The 14,950-nt window shown below is 35.3% G+C and overlaps 1 protein-coding gene across 8 annotated transcripts in view; it reads right to left on the reverse strand.

The window, feature by feature from the left end:
- The window catches only part of DMD (dystrophin), a 2,264,041-nt gene that overhangs the window by 1,184,110 nt on the left and 1,064,981 nt on the right, over positions 1-14,950 (reverse strand). For all 8 annotated transcript variants that reach the window (XM_070604303.1, XM_070604310.1, XM_070604305.1 and 5 more), the window contains one exon: positions 4,884-5,045. In XM_070604303.1, the coding sequence (XP_070460404.1) occupies positions 4,884-5,045 (162 nt within the window). The remainder of the gene's footprint in view (positions 1-4,883; positions 5,046-14,950) is intronic.

Genomic DNA, 14,950 nt, shown 5'->3' on the forward strand with positions numbered 1-14,950 from the left:
TCTGTAGTTAAATTATTTCATTATCACATAAATCCTGAATGAATTTTTCTATGTAGGTTTACACTCATAAATCAGTGAAGTAGGCTGCAAAGTTAGACCGTTCTGAGCCATTTGGCAATCAAACGTGCCTATTTACATTTTAAAAGTCTTTTTTATTCCATAATTAAGTCAAGCTTAATCTGAGAGACCAAAACCTGCATTTTGGTCTTTATTTTTTAAGCCATTGATTTTGATAGTTTGCAATGCTTACATTTATATATGACCAAATATATTTAAAGTGAGTTATAAGATTTAGCTTCAATAAACACAAGAATATCTCACTTATGAATTATTTTGGTGTGCAGCTAATACAATAGGCTTAACATTTCTCTAGTAAAAACAAGATCCCTTTTTTCTCTTTATTGATACTAAGTTTTAGCTACATTGTGAATGAGCTGGAAAAAGAGATGGAAGAAATCTGGTCTGTAGTAGACCTGGAATACCCAAAAGTCCTAGCTTGATGAGTGAAATACAGGAGCACTTTTCTATGTTGATTATTAGGTCCTCTCCATTGATGATAATCTATTTGTTTCCTAAATTGCTCTATTTTTTACCTTTACTCATGCACACAAATCTACTCTGCGGGACTTGAGGTTGATGGGATCAAGAGTTTGCAGGACAAAAGAAATAGAAGAGTTTAGCTACTGCAATCACTGCTAGGAAAGCCCACACCGCTTCTTGTGGCAATCCAAGTAACAGCGTCATGTTCCCTCCATAAAATGTGCATCAACACATAATGATATGGAGTATTTCAACAGGTACCCATGTTGGCCCATATTTACATATTGGAGATTCAAAATAGAAAATTACTGGAAAAGGAAAAGAAGTGCAGATTGAAGTATCTTCATAATTTTAAGAATTACAGACTATTCATATAGGCTGTAATTAGACATAGTCGTCATGGCTCCTACAATGATTTAGAGGCGCATCCAAGCTAACTGGCACATTAATATAGGTGGAATTAGAAAAAAAAAAAAGGAGCAAACAAGAAAACCAAGCCAAGTTCATCTTCACACATCCATATTGAAAATTCTATTTGTCTAAATTAATTTCTTCATGCGGGAGATCTCATCTATGTTTTCTAGCTTTACCCATTTCTCATAAGAGTAAGGGGATAATCAAAATAGGAGAGAAAGTCACCAGTAGTTTGATCTCCACCCCAAATCCATCTCACTGAAATCCTGATATCCTGATACAGCCATAGGTGAGAATCTTTATCAAAGAGTTGTGCGAAGTGTAACGTGAAAAAAAGACTGGAGCAATTCAGCCATTACCAGTAACGAAGTATCCAAAGTTGTTCTCTACCTTGGTTACATGTTAGAATCATTTGGGGGAGTTTCTAAAAATTCTGATGACTGAGTCCACCCAGAGATTCTGACGTGATTGGCCTTGAGTGCGGCCTGGGTACTTGGATTTTTGCTTCCAGACCTTAGATGCTAAAACTAAATCTCTGTGGTTCAATATGTTCTTCAGGAAAATTAGGGAGTAAACAGCTACATTCATGTGTTTCTTTGCAGTTAGAGAATTTGATGAGTTTTATTCTGTAAAACTTTTTCAAAGAAACATTCATAGGTTTTTATATTTTAATCATACTATTTTTGAAACAGTTCGTAAGTTTCTGATTTCTATGTCTAGAAGAGTTTTCCCCATTTGCTTTATTCTATTTGAATCAATAAGATGTCATCTTAACTTTGTACTTTAAGAAAAATCTCTCTTTATATGGGATGGCACTGGGAAGCTGATACTGTGGTCACAAGATTTAGGATTTTGGTTTGGTTAAGAGCTACGTTTTTTGAAATAAAATATTCAGGTCAATGTATGCTCTGATATCCTTGCAGTATGTAGTTTTATTGTCTAAAAGATTAAACTTTACTCCTGTAAACTCATGTCACTAAACAAAAAAGTAGAATATTTTAAACCCAATTTAGAATTAGAAGGCCCAGTTCTCTATCATGACAGATAACTGATCAATTAACATGCTGAGGCAGTGGGAAGCTCATTTCTGCCTTTCAGTTATAAATGCAAGTGGAATCCAAGGAAGTATCTCAATCTACTCTACTTTTACATATAAGAGAATACCTGTCACAAAGTTATACACATTCTATACATTTCCTCAATATCGAGAATTTTTTACACCTGAGATTCTCAAACAATCTTAAAAGGCAGAAAAAGAAGGCTCTATTAAGAAATTTAAATTTAGTAGCAAAACTACCAGTGCACCACACGGTGGAGTCAGACATCCACAAATCTACATGGCTGGTATGTGACAGGAAATCTGAGCACACATTGAAGATGACCAAATATGGCAATGCCATTCATTTTGTCCTGCTCCTCAGTGATGTATTAAACTAAATACTCCGTTTCTGAAAAGGGAAAGCTAAGCCTACTAATCTTTTAATTAGCAATAAACTTTTATGCAAATTTCAAGAAACACATTGCTTTTTATTAATACAAAGCATAAAAACTAGCCCCAATTATATATGCTTAGAAAAATGTCATATGAGTGGCATTCTTAGTGGGTTCTTTGTCTGACATACTGTGCTTAAGTTCTTACTTCACAGACAACCTCTTTACTCTCTACTTGTTTCTTTCAAGGGAGTTTCAAATTGAGCTTCAGAAAATGCAATCCTTGAAGTAAATCTGAGTACTCGATAACTCTGTTCCAGCAAACAAGTCACTTGTTGTCATCTTAAAATAAAATCTTGGAGAAGAATGTTTCAATAGCTTTTGGGTGGCTGTCATTTTCCAATCTGAAATATTATCATTTGGGGAATTCAAAGTCAAGAATTATCTTGAAAACGCAGGTGCAACTACAGAAAGGCACAGAAAATGGAAAATGGATATGAGCTCATTAGTACTCTAAAATATCTTTTTTCAAGTAGATTTGAAATTTCTTAATTTACCTGTGTGCTGTTATTTGCAAGTAATTTGAACTGCTATAATTAATAGTATTTTTACTCTAGCCTTTTTACTTGAGAAAACCAAACAAAACACCTTATATTATGTTATCAGAAACTTGTATGTTATATTTGTTTGTAGAATCCTGCATTCATATCTAAATTAAAAACACTCAGGGTCCACAACCCTTTCAGCTAAACAAGATTTTTTTTTCCTAAAAGCTTCCATTTTTGTCAAAGACAATAATAGCTTTTGCCTATCTCAAATTTGCTGCTCATAGCTTGGTTCTACAAGCCTCAAAAAATAACTCTGTACATTCTATAGTACAAATGTCCAGTTTTAATATTGAATATTTATATTGTTTGGAGTTTTCCTTAACTACATTCAGAAAGTCATGAGCAGTCTTTAATGAAACATTCCTCCAAATTCATGTCACTCAATTTAAAGAAAGCAGTTCTTCGTTGTCCTTAGTTTATAGTCATGTGAGTCTTCCCAATTCAGTAACAATTGCCCATTCCTATCAGGCATTTTTCTAAGGCCTGACTATAAAATTTTCTATGTGACTCAAACTGGGACAGTCTTAGGAGTAGTTAATGCTGGAGAACTTGACTAGACTTATGTAAGTTTGAAGAAATGCTTATACTGGGGAGTTAAAATCCTCAAGTGTGTTTGCTACTATCCCCCCAGTTACCAGAGTATTTACCATTGTCCCAGTGAAAAGCTATTGAAGATTTTATGATCAGGATTCTTCCCAAACTTCACTTTCTTGATCCCCTATTGCAATGGTCAATGAGAAGCCCCTCCGCTCTGGGCTTTCTAAGCCTATCAAAACTATCTGTACTCTGTCTCATATTCTCAGGGACTTTTTTGGTCAAACTCAGACAATATGGTAAACTAACCCGTGCTATTGTGTACACTGATGCTCTGGGCACCAATTTATCTGTCATTCACTGCACTATAATTACATCGTAACCATGAATGATACATCCAATATTTTACCCCAAAATTGATTTTAAAGTAAAAACATTCAGATATCTCCACCAATTACTGAAGACAGGGCCTCTGGACTGGGTAGATAATCTTCTAATGCCCCTCACATCATAGCACATTGGTCTAAGTCACTGGGTTCATACTATGCACAGAAGATTTGAAAAGTTGCCACAGTACTTTACTATCAGAAAATCCTAAAGACATTTAAATAAATAATACCTGTGATACTTTATGTATATTTAAATGTTATTTAAAATAGAAATAAAGCATTTAAAAAATACTTCCCAGGGTGAAAGTTAATTTAGATATAGCCTAAATTTACTCAGTATAAAGTCAACTTAGATTTATTTTCATTACTATGTTAACTCTCATTCTAGAAAAACTAGTTTACCACATTTCATAATTAAGACTGAATAGAGTTGAATGTGTGTGTGTGTGTGTGTGAGTACATGTGAGTATATATAGTATGACTATTAGTAATAAAATGTAAGTTTATATCTCTAATTTCTTGTTAATTACTTGCAACATATTAAATGTAGAACAGTATAGAGATCATATGACTTGTGATTCCAAGATAACAAAGAAGAGTTGATAATAAAATGTTTGAGCCTGCATTTTTAATAGTACCACTAAAAATACTTTTTTTTACAATTTACATTGCTATGGTTTCCTTCCAGCTTAAGAATAGTCTGAAAATACTGATAAACACAGACTTTGGTGTGACAGCGCCCCTGTCTTTTAAGTGTCTCTATTTCAAATTCCCCCATTACATACTTTCAAAAATAAATCTTAGTACTAATCTAGAGTTCTTTTTGCTGCTTATCTCCAAATATTCAAATTAGTCAACCAAATAACTCTCTGTACAGCTAGTTAAATAAATTGTAAGCTAGAAATTCAGCATTCTTGCTCAGATAATTAAAACAAAAGAGCAGAAGCTCAATCCTAGTTCTACTTGCCTGGGCTTCCTGAGGCATTTGAGCTGCATCCACTTTGTCGGCAATATAAGCTGTCAACTGCTTGTCAATGGATGAGAGGGACTCCTGAATTAAGTGTAAGGATTTTTCGATTTCCTGGGCAGACTGGATACTCTGTTCAAGCAACTTTTGCCTCCTCACAGCCTAAAGAAAAGAAAAAATAAGAATGAATCAGTTAAATGTTTGCTCATTATAGTTTTTTTGCAATCCTGCTGCAAAGTAAATAAAGATTCCAGATTCGTCCGCAATCACCTTTCTGTAAGATAGATTTCGCAGCTTCCTGCCACTCATTCAGTTCTACTTAAAAAAATAAAAATAAGAAAAAAGAATTAGCACACAGAACTAAAGGATCCAAAATTTCTGCAGGCCAAAACCACAATACTATGCACATCAAGGAAAGAGGCTGAAAAAAACATTGGTGAAATCATTTCAGTCATTGCAATCTGTCGTTCTCAGGCCGAATGTTCCTCTTGATCTCATTATATAGTTCAAGAGATTTGGTTTACTTAGAATAGGGTCATCGTCATCACAATCCAATTCAAGATAGATAATCCACTTCCACTAGTGAGACACATATACAATCTGTTCAGAACCAGCTCCTTTTCAAAGAGAATTTTAGATAACCATCTGGTTAAGGATTTATTTTGAATACTATTTCAACCAGTTTTGCATGGTCTTTTTTTCCCCTACTTTCTTCCACCATTTGGATTATGGAAATTGCTTGTACAATTGGATTTGCGTTACTGCTGAAGTAGAACAAATAATAAGTAACCCTAATATAGCTGCAATGAATCTTGATTGTTACTATAAGTATGATTAGGATAATTTAACACTTTTCAAGTATAAATAGCATGCTGAACAGATTGCAGAGACTCCCTTCAAGGATCTGTTCACCTTTAAAAGAGTAATTATAAAAGTAAGGAATGGGACAGGCAACTTATTGAGAATTCCTTAAGTTACGCATCAAATAAAGTATTTTTCTTTATTATACAATAGGTAGACATGATTATCTGGTACAAAAGAACTATCCTTCCCAAAGACCACGACTGGTGGTTTAAAAATGATCCTGCTTTTTATATGATATAAAGAATATTAGATACTACATAAAGAATATAAATGTTGGCTCTTAAGCTTACAAGATATTGGAGATGTCACTACTCTGTAATGAAGTCAACTTGGAACACAATGTTACTAAAGCAAGAATAAGGCTAAAGGCCTCTGGACCAAGGGAAAAGGAGCTGGAAGTCTTGTGATGCTGCAGGAGTGGGGAGGATGTTCTCATTATTTCTACCTGTACCATAAATCTTTTTTAGGATTTTGTCCTAGGCTTTCCTTCTTTCTCATTCTACTCATACTCTCAGATTCAATAAACTTCATATACTCACAACTCTCAACTCTCCATCTCCAGTCCAGATTTCCTCCTTGATCTCCACACTTGATTATATATTGCCCTACTTGACATTTCCACTTAGAGGTCCTACAGCCACCAAAACAACAACAGACCAATTACGGACCCATTGTGTGTCCCCTTCTCATCTACTTCCCACTTTCCCAACTTGCTTTTTCTCTTTCTCTGTATTTTTTTTTCCTATTTCAGTGATTTATAATTAATCATTGCCTTTATTAGGCATAATTCTGGATATTTCTTCTTCCTCTATCATGTCCACCATTTTACATTTAATCACTCAACCAATCACGAATCCTTTCTTCTACCTCCTAACACTTCTTTCTTTCTTTAAAATATTTTGTGAGGAAGATTGGCCCTAAGCTAACATCTGTTGCCAATCTTTCTCTTTCTGCTTGAGGAACAATTTCTGCTGAGCTAACATCTGTGTCAATCTTGTTCTACTTTATGTGGGATGCCACCACAGCATGTCTTGAGGAGTGGTGCTAGGTCCATACCTGGGATCCAAACCTGTGATCCCCGGGCTGCCAAAGCAGAGCACTCAAACTTAAGGACTATGCTACTGGGCCGGCCCCCCTAATATTTCTTGATTCTATCCTTTTATCCCTTTCCCCACCATCATTATCCTAGTTGAGGTCAATACCATCTCTTGCCTCAAATATGGTACTAGATTCTTGGCTGGTATCCTACCCTGCCACTACCCATCTGCAAAGTAGCTACAGTGTTCTTACTAAAATGAAATGATGGTTCTCTGCTTAAAATCCTCTAGTGATTCTTTATTTCCTTAGGATAAAATTCAAACTCCTCAATATGGCTTAAAAGTCCCTTCATAGTCCCTGCTGGTGTCTTCTACACCTTGCACAAGCGATAGAGGAATTTTATTTTTCCTGTCCCAGAGTACACTATGTCCCTCTTGATACTTGGCCTTAAACATGTTGTTCACTTTTCCTAGAATAATCCCATCCTCCACTTACTTTTACTGGCTAATTTACATTTATCCTTTGAGTCTTACCTCGGAAATGTGGACATCTCCCTCTCCAGGTGGCTGTCCCTGACACCCTATGTTCTCTCTTGTACTTTCTATTTCTGGGTTAGCATGTATCCCACCATATTATAATTTCCCATTAATTGTCTCCCTCTACTTCAGACTATAAACTCTAATGAGATTAGAGATTATGGCTGTCTTGTTCATTGCTCAATATCAGTTCCTAGAAAAAAGGCCAATAGTTTTGTTTATGACTGGATGAATGGTGTAACAAGGCTTTTTAATGGAGAAAGCAGAGAAGAGTTCAAGAAGTCAAAGACAAAAATTGGATTTACAAAAGAAACTCAAAAAAAAAAAGGTCACTACCACTCAGAGATATATCCTTTGGAGAACAGATCTTCCTGTTATATTTTTTTTGCATTAAAAGTGTCAGAATAGAATGGAACACTATTTGGAGCAACCTTTAATCTATTTCTATTAAAATACTTGATCCAAATCAGTGACCAAGACCTTGCCCTGTACTTTAACTCAAACAGTTTCCTTTTTTTTCAGTCAAAACTTCAACTAAAAGTTGCATCACATAATAATTCAGATAACAGTGCTCACAGCTTTAATCAGAGCTCTCTATATTGTAGAAGAGAAGGTCTGTAGCCTACCCCAGTTTCTCCCGAGAAATTTATCGCTAATGATAAAATTTCACCATTGTCACAGGCAGCCGGAGAAACCTTCCAATCACAGCATGTAGTAATTGCCTACTTAGGCATTGTTTAAATCAGGTCCTTTATCTGGCTAAAGGCAAAAACAGCCTACTCTTCTGTTCACATCTGTAGAATTTTAATATAATTGAATATGGTATAATAAAGCATAATGTTAAACCACATAACTAGCCTCAAAATTATTTTTAGAAATCTAACTTTTTCTATTCATGAGATTCTATCAGTTGAAAGGAATGAAGCAGCCTAAGAGATGATGGCAGAGTTGACCTCAGGTGGATTGGTTCTTTGCCTGGCCTGGCAGTCAATGAGAGAGACCGATTTACTCAGATTCTTTGATTATTTCAGGGAGTGAAAAGACCTGATGTCAATCCAAACTTGCAGAATTCTTTCAACGACTCATGGCATAAATTGCCCTCTATTTCTAAACATCTTGTTAGGCAGAAGCTGATGGGATGCCAGGCCTGGGGTTTTCTAGGACACTCTGCCCACTTGACCTGTGCTGCCTCATTGAATGGAATTGGTAGGAAGTCCTGAACCATAATCGGATTTTTGTTGTTGTTCCAGAATACTGCTCAACTGTTGTTTAAAAATGTTCTTTCATGTCTTTAGCTAATCCACTCAGCAATAAGAGGAATCATATAGCTAGACAGAAATAGCAAATATGAGGAGAGTTAGGAAGACAATAAAGGACTGGCAATCAACAGCAAAAATATAAAAGTAGAAAATCAAATCCTAGTAATGGTTACCAAGGAAAACATGATGAAAAAACTTTTAATTTGGTTTTCAGAGAAAATTCAAAGAAAATTAAGCAAAAAAAATGAACATACGTGAAAATAAATTATTATTTCCTCAAAGGGCTCTGCAACATAAAATTAAAAGTTTAATGATTTTTCTTGGCAATGGAAAGCTGTCTCCACAGTAAATTGATTATTCCTCACATTTCTATTTTTAAATAATGTATTAACCCTTGTGCCCCAATGTTACAAACACTTAAATCAGAGTGCTGTGTGCCAAAGAAACTGTGGAACAATAACTTATTCATGTGAAATATAAACTGGGAATTTGAACCAAAATAAATGTACTTCAATATAAATGCAGGCTTAAAAATAGAGAAAAATTTAGACAAATAACCCCAATCACTTTTAACAAATAATCATTAATTAAAGAAGCTTTATAGCCTTACTATACTTATTAAACTCACTATAAAAGATAATCATTTTTATTTCATTTAAGAGATGATAGGTAAGCTTAGGATTGCAAATGAATTAGAAATGTGGGTGTTTTCACTCTTAAATTAGGACCTTCTAAGAAAATCATTATAAAGATATATTTCCCTTACAGTTAAGCTTTCTAGCCAGCAGCAAATACTTATTAAGCACATAATATTTTGAAGAATTAAACTATACACATAATCTCTCACTACAGGAATAATGCAACCAAATGACAAAAAAAATCTAGTAGAATGCAAGGATAAAACATTTTTCAGTCAAAGAAAGAAGAAAAACAAATCTACATTGTATGAAGTAAAGAATGCCAGAAAAGTGCTTCTGTCCAAAATTCCCTATCCTACACTGACTGCAACTCCCCTCTTGGTCACTCCACAAATTAAAAAAATATATATACATATGGATTACAAAAAAGTTTGTTAAAATCAAGGCTCGGTCCTGAGAAAGTTAATTCACAATATAGCATGAGTTACATTTCTTGTTGTTAGTGCCATTAAGTTGATTCTACCTCTAGTGACCCTTTGTAGAGCAGAGCGGAACCCTGCCTGGTCTTTCTGAGCCATCCTCTCACCTTCTGGCACTATTATTAGACAATGTTCTGCTGCTATTCATAGGGTTTTCATGGCCATGAGTTAGTTCAAGGCCATAAAAATAACTCTCCTGCAGTATCTGTGGGACCTAGGATTGGAAATGGGAGAAATTTTGTCGTTATTTTCTTTGTTTCCTCTTTTATGAGTGTGTTATTGTTTTATTTTGCTTTTGTGTTTTTTGGTGGAAAAGAGGAAAAAGAGAATTTTGATGCCTGAAATATGATTGTGGAGGACCAATTGGGTGGAGGTCTTAGAAGGAGGTTTTCATTGGGTATCTCTTTGCTGTGGAATCCTTTGTAGGGTGGTGCAAGAGTGACGTAAGTCTTATGGTATTAGAAAGCATGAGTGTGCAAAAGATGTACTTTGACTTCTTAGCACCTTTCACAAACCTTTGTTTTTATCCAATTATGTAATAAATATTCCTTGGTTGCCTACTATGTGCCAGGCATCAGGGGGCTCTTTTTTTTTTTTTTAAATTACTCAACAGATTCAGGCTTAACACTGTAAAATTTATCCTTTCATTGGCCCTATGCCAAAAAAAAGGGATTTGTTTTAGTCAGTTGGGATTTTGAGAGATATTTGGCTTCTCAGAAGTCTGGAGTGTGGATTTTCTCAAGAATTGCAAATTCGTGCCTGTTCTGCTTCAATTTAGGAAGAAAACTTCAGGCCCTTTGTGAAGACAAATTACCTAGGAGTTGTTTAAATTCTATTCATTAATATTTCTAGAAAATAAGGGAAAAAGCACAGATGTCAGATGGTTGACTTTAAAAAATTGGAACATTGTTTATGATCATCTTGTAGTAAATGGTACACTTACTAACTTTTTGTTTATTAAGTACTTGTCAGTGAAATCTGGACTTCTAAAATGCTTTGATTTTCAGCACTGTTTTACTTTCTTTTCCCTAAGTAATGCAAATTTTAGCCAATGTTAAAATTAAGCCTCATTTCTTTCAGGAATTTTAGTAGTACATGAACTAAAGAAAACTATGTGCCAAATTCTGATGCAAATAAAAGAAAGCAACTACAAATTTTTGAAGTTTCTTCTCAGAGGAGAGTATTAATTTGCCTCACCTGAATGCCACTACCATGCGCAACACAGAGCTATAAGGAGTAAGCATTTTTCTCATGAACACTGGCTGGGGGGTGGAAGTCCTATAAGAAATGTTTTAAAAGCAAATTCTACTTTCTGTGGCTCTTCAGAAGCTAAAGTGAAGACCCAAGAGAGGCCAATAATCTATATTATTTGACAGTCACACCTCTCTGCACAGATTGTCCTGCCCAAAGAGTTCTACTTTCTGGAGCCTCAAGTTCTCTGGGCGGGCAATTGATACAGCTGCTTCCTTTTAGTTTTTCTTTGTCACCTATTAAGAGGTTTTAATCTGTTCAAGCACCAAGTAATAAGAATACTTAATTTGATCTCGTCAAGGTGGCAGTGTAAGCAGACTCTGAACTCATCTCCTCCCACGAACGCAACCAGGTTACAACTATTTTTGGACAAATTACCCTGGAGAGAAAACTGAAAACTGGATAAAAAGAACCCCCACAACAAGGGACAGTCTTGACTAAGGTGGAAGAGGCAGAAATTCCTGCTGGAGAGGAAAAAAGCCACCTTTGGGAACAGCAGAGCTTCTCAGCTGGCCAGGTGGGAGCCAACCTAAGGCATGCAGGCTTCCCTGGAGGAGTGAGGTTAAAATGTCCAAAATTAAAGATAAAGAGAGAATCCTAAAAGCAGCAAGAGAAAGGCCACAAGTGACATATAAAGGGAAGCCCATAAGGCTATCAGCGGACTTCTCAGCCGAGACCCTACAGGCGAGAAGAGAATGGCACGACGTATTTAAAGTGCTAAAAAGAAAAAAACCTACAGCCAAGAATACTCTATCCTTCAAGGTTGTCATTTAGATTGGAAGGAGAGATAAAGAGCTTCCCAGACAAGCAAAACCTAAAGGAGTTTATCACCAAGAAACCAGTTCTACAAGAAATGCTGAAGGGACTTATTTAATTGGGAAAGCAATGACCACAAATAGAGATTAAAAAAAATTATTATCAAAAAAACAAAACAACAAAAAAAGGCAATAAAATCACTTGTAAAGGTAAAAATATAGTAAAGCTAGCAGATTAACTACCTGTGAAGATAATATGGAGGTTAAAAGACAAATCTACTAAAATCACCTATTTCAATGATAAGAGGGTAATGGATGGACACACACTAAACAAGAGACTATATATGATTTGAAAAACATAAAATGTGGGAGGAGGGGAGTGAAAAAGTAGAGCTTTTAGAAAGAGGTCAAGCTAAAGAGTCTATCAACTCAATATAGACTGCTATATACATAGAATATTAAATAGGATACTCATGGTAATCACAAATCAGAAACATATAATAAGCAAGCAAAAAAGTAAGACAAAAGAAATCAAACATATTACTAAAGATAGCCATCAAACCACAAGGGAAGACAGCAAGAGAAAAGACAGGAACAGAGAAGAACTACTAAAACACCCAGAAAAAAAATCTAACAAAATGGCAATAAATACATATTTATCAATAGAATCTTTTTTTTTTTTTTTTTTTTTTTTAAAGATTTTATTTTTTCCTTTTTCTCCCCAAAGCTCCCCGGTACATAGTTGTGTATTCTTCGTTGTGGGTTCTTCTAGTTGTGGCATGTGGGACGCTGCCTCAGCATGGCCTGACGAGCAGTGCCATGTCCGCGCCCAGGACTCGAACCAACGAAACACTGGGCTGCCTGCAGCGGAGCGCGCGAACTTAACCACTCGGCCACGGGGCCAGCCCCTATCAATAGAATCTTTAAACATCAATGGACTATATGCTCCAATCAAATGCCATAGGGTGGCCCATTGGATAAAAAAACAAGACCCATGTATATGCTGCATACAAGAGACACACTTCAGACCTAAAGACACTCACAAACTGAAAGTGAAAGGATGGAAAAAGCTATTCCATGCAAAGAAAGCGGGGGTAGCAATACTTATATCAGAAAAAATAGACTTTAAAACAAAAACTGTAACAAGAGACAAAGATGGGCACTACATAATGATAAAGAGAACAATCCAACAAGAAAAATAACACTTGTAAATATCTATGCACCCAACATAGGAGACCCTAAATATATGAAACAATTATGAACAGACATAAAAGGAGAAATAGACAGTAACACAATAATAGTAGGGGACTTTAACACTCCATTTACACCAATGGATAGATCATCCAAACAGATCAATAAGGAAACACTGGCCTTAAAGGACACATTAGACCAAACGGACTTAGCAGATATATACAGAACATTCCATCCAAAAACCACAGAATACACATTCTTTTCAAATGCCCATGGAACATTCTCCAGGACTGATCACATATTAGGACACAAAGCAAGTCTCAATAAATTTAAGAAGATAGAAATAATACCATGCATCTTTTCTGACCACAAAGGTATGAAAATAGAAATCAACTACAGGGAGAAAACAAGAAAAGCCATAAAAATGTGGAGATTAAACAAAATGCTACTGAATAACAATTGGGTCAATGAAGAAATCAAAGGAGAAATCAAAAAATTCCTGGAGACAAATGAAAATACGACATGCCAAAATCTGTGGGATACAGCAAAAGCGGTTCTATGGGGGAAGTTTATAGCAATTCAGGCCTACCTCAACAAAGAACAAAAATCCCAAATAGACAATCTAACAGTGCACGTAAAGGAACTGGAAAAAGAACAACAAACAAAGCCCAAAATCAGCACAAGGAAGGAAATAATAAAAATCAGGGCAGAAGTAAATGAAATAGAGACTAAAAAAAAAAATAGAAAAAACAATGAAACCAAGAGCTGTTTCTTTGAAAAGATAAACAAAATTGACAAACCCTTAGCTAGACTCACCAAGAGAAAAAGAGAGAAGGCTCAAATATAATCAGAAATGACAGAGGAGAGATTACAATGGACACCTCAGAAATACAAAAGATAATAAGAGAATACTATGAAAAGCTATATGCCAACAAATTGGATAATCTGGAGAAAGTGGATAAATTCTTAGAAACATACAATCTTCCAAAACTGGACCAAGAAGTAGTAGAAAATTTAAATAGAGCAATCAACAGTAAGGAGATCAAAACAGCAATCAAAAACCTCCCAAAAAATAAAAGTCCAGGATCAGATGGCTTCCATGGTGAATTCTACCAAACATTCAAAGAAGGCTTAATACCTATCCTTCTCAAACTCTTCCAAAAATTGAAGAGGAGGGGAGGCTTCCTAACTCCTTCTAGGAAGCCAACATTATCCGGATACCAAAACCAGACAAGGACAACACAAAAAAAGGAAATTACAGGCCAATATCACTGACGAACATTGATGCAAAAATCCTCAACAAAATACTAGCAAATCACATACAACAATACATTAAAAATATCATACATCATGATCAAGCGGGTTTCATTCCAGGGATGCAGGGATGGTTCAACATCTACAAGTCTATCTTAACAAAATGAAGAATAAAAATCACATGATCATGTCAATAGATGCAGAGAAAGCATCTGACAAGATACAGCATCCATTTATGATAAAAACTCTAAATAAAATGAGTATAGAAGGAAAGGATCTCAACATAATAAAGGCCACATATGACAAACTCACAGCAAATACCATTCTCAATGGAGAAAAACTGAAAGCTATCCCTTAAAGAACAGGAACCAGACAAGGATGCCCACTGTCACCACTCTTATTTAACATTGTATTGGAAGTCCTAGTCAGAGCAATCAGTCAAGAAAAAGAAATAAAAGGGATCCACATAGGAAAAGAAGAAGTGAAACTGTCACTCTTTACAGACAACATGATTTTATCACTATAAAACACTAAAGATTCCACTAAAAAACTTTTAGAGATAATAAAGGAATACAGTAAAGTCACGGGATACAAAATCAACATACAAAAATCGGTTGCGTTTTTATACACTGACAACGAAGTAGCAGAAAGAGAAATTAAGAATACAATCCCATTTACAACTGCAACAAAAAGAATAAAATACCTAGGAATAAACTCAACCAAAGAGGTGAAAGATCTGTACACCAAAAACTATAAAACATTGTTGAAAGAAATCGAAGAAGACACAACGAAATGGAAAGAT

This window comes from Equus przewalskii, chromosome X, assembly GCF_037783145.1.
Source record: "Equus przewalskii isolate Varuska chromosome X, EquPr2, whole genome shotgun sequence".
NCBI lineage: Eukaryota > Metazoa > Chordata > Mammalia > Perissodactyla > Equidae > Equus > Equus przewalskii.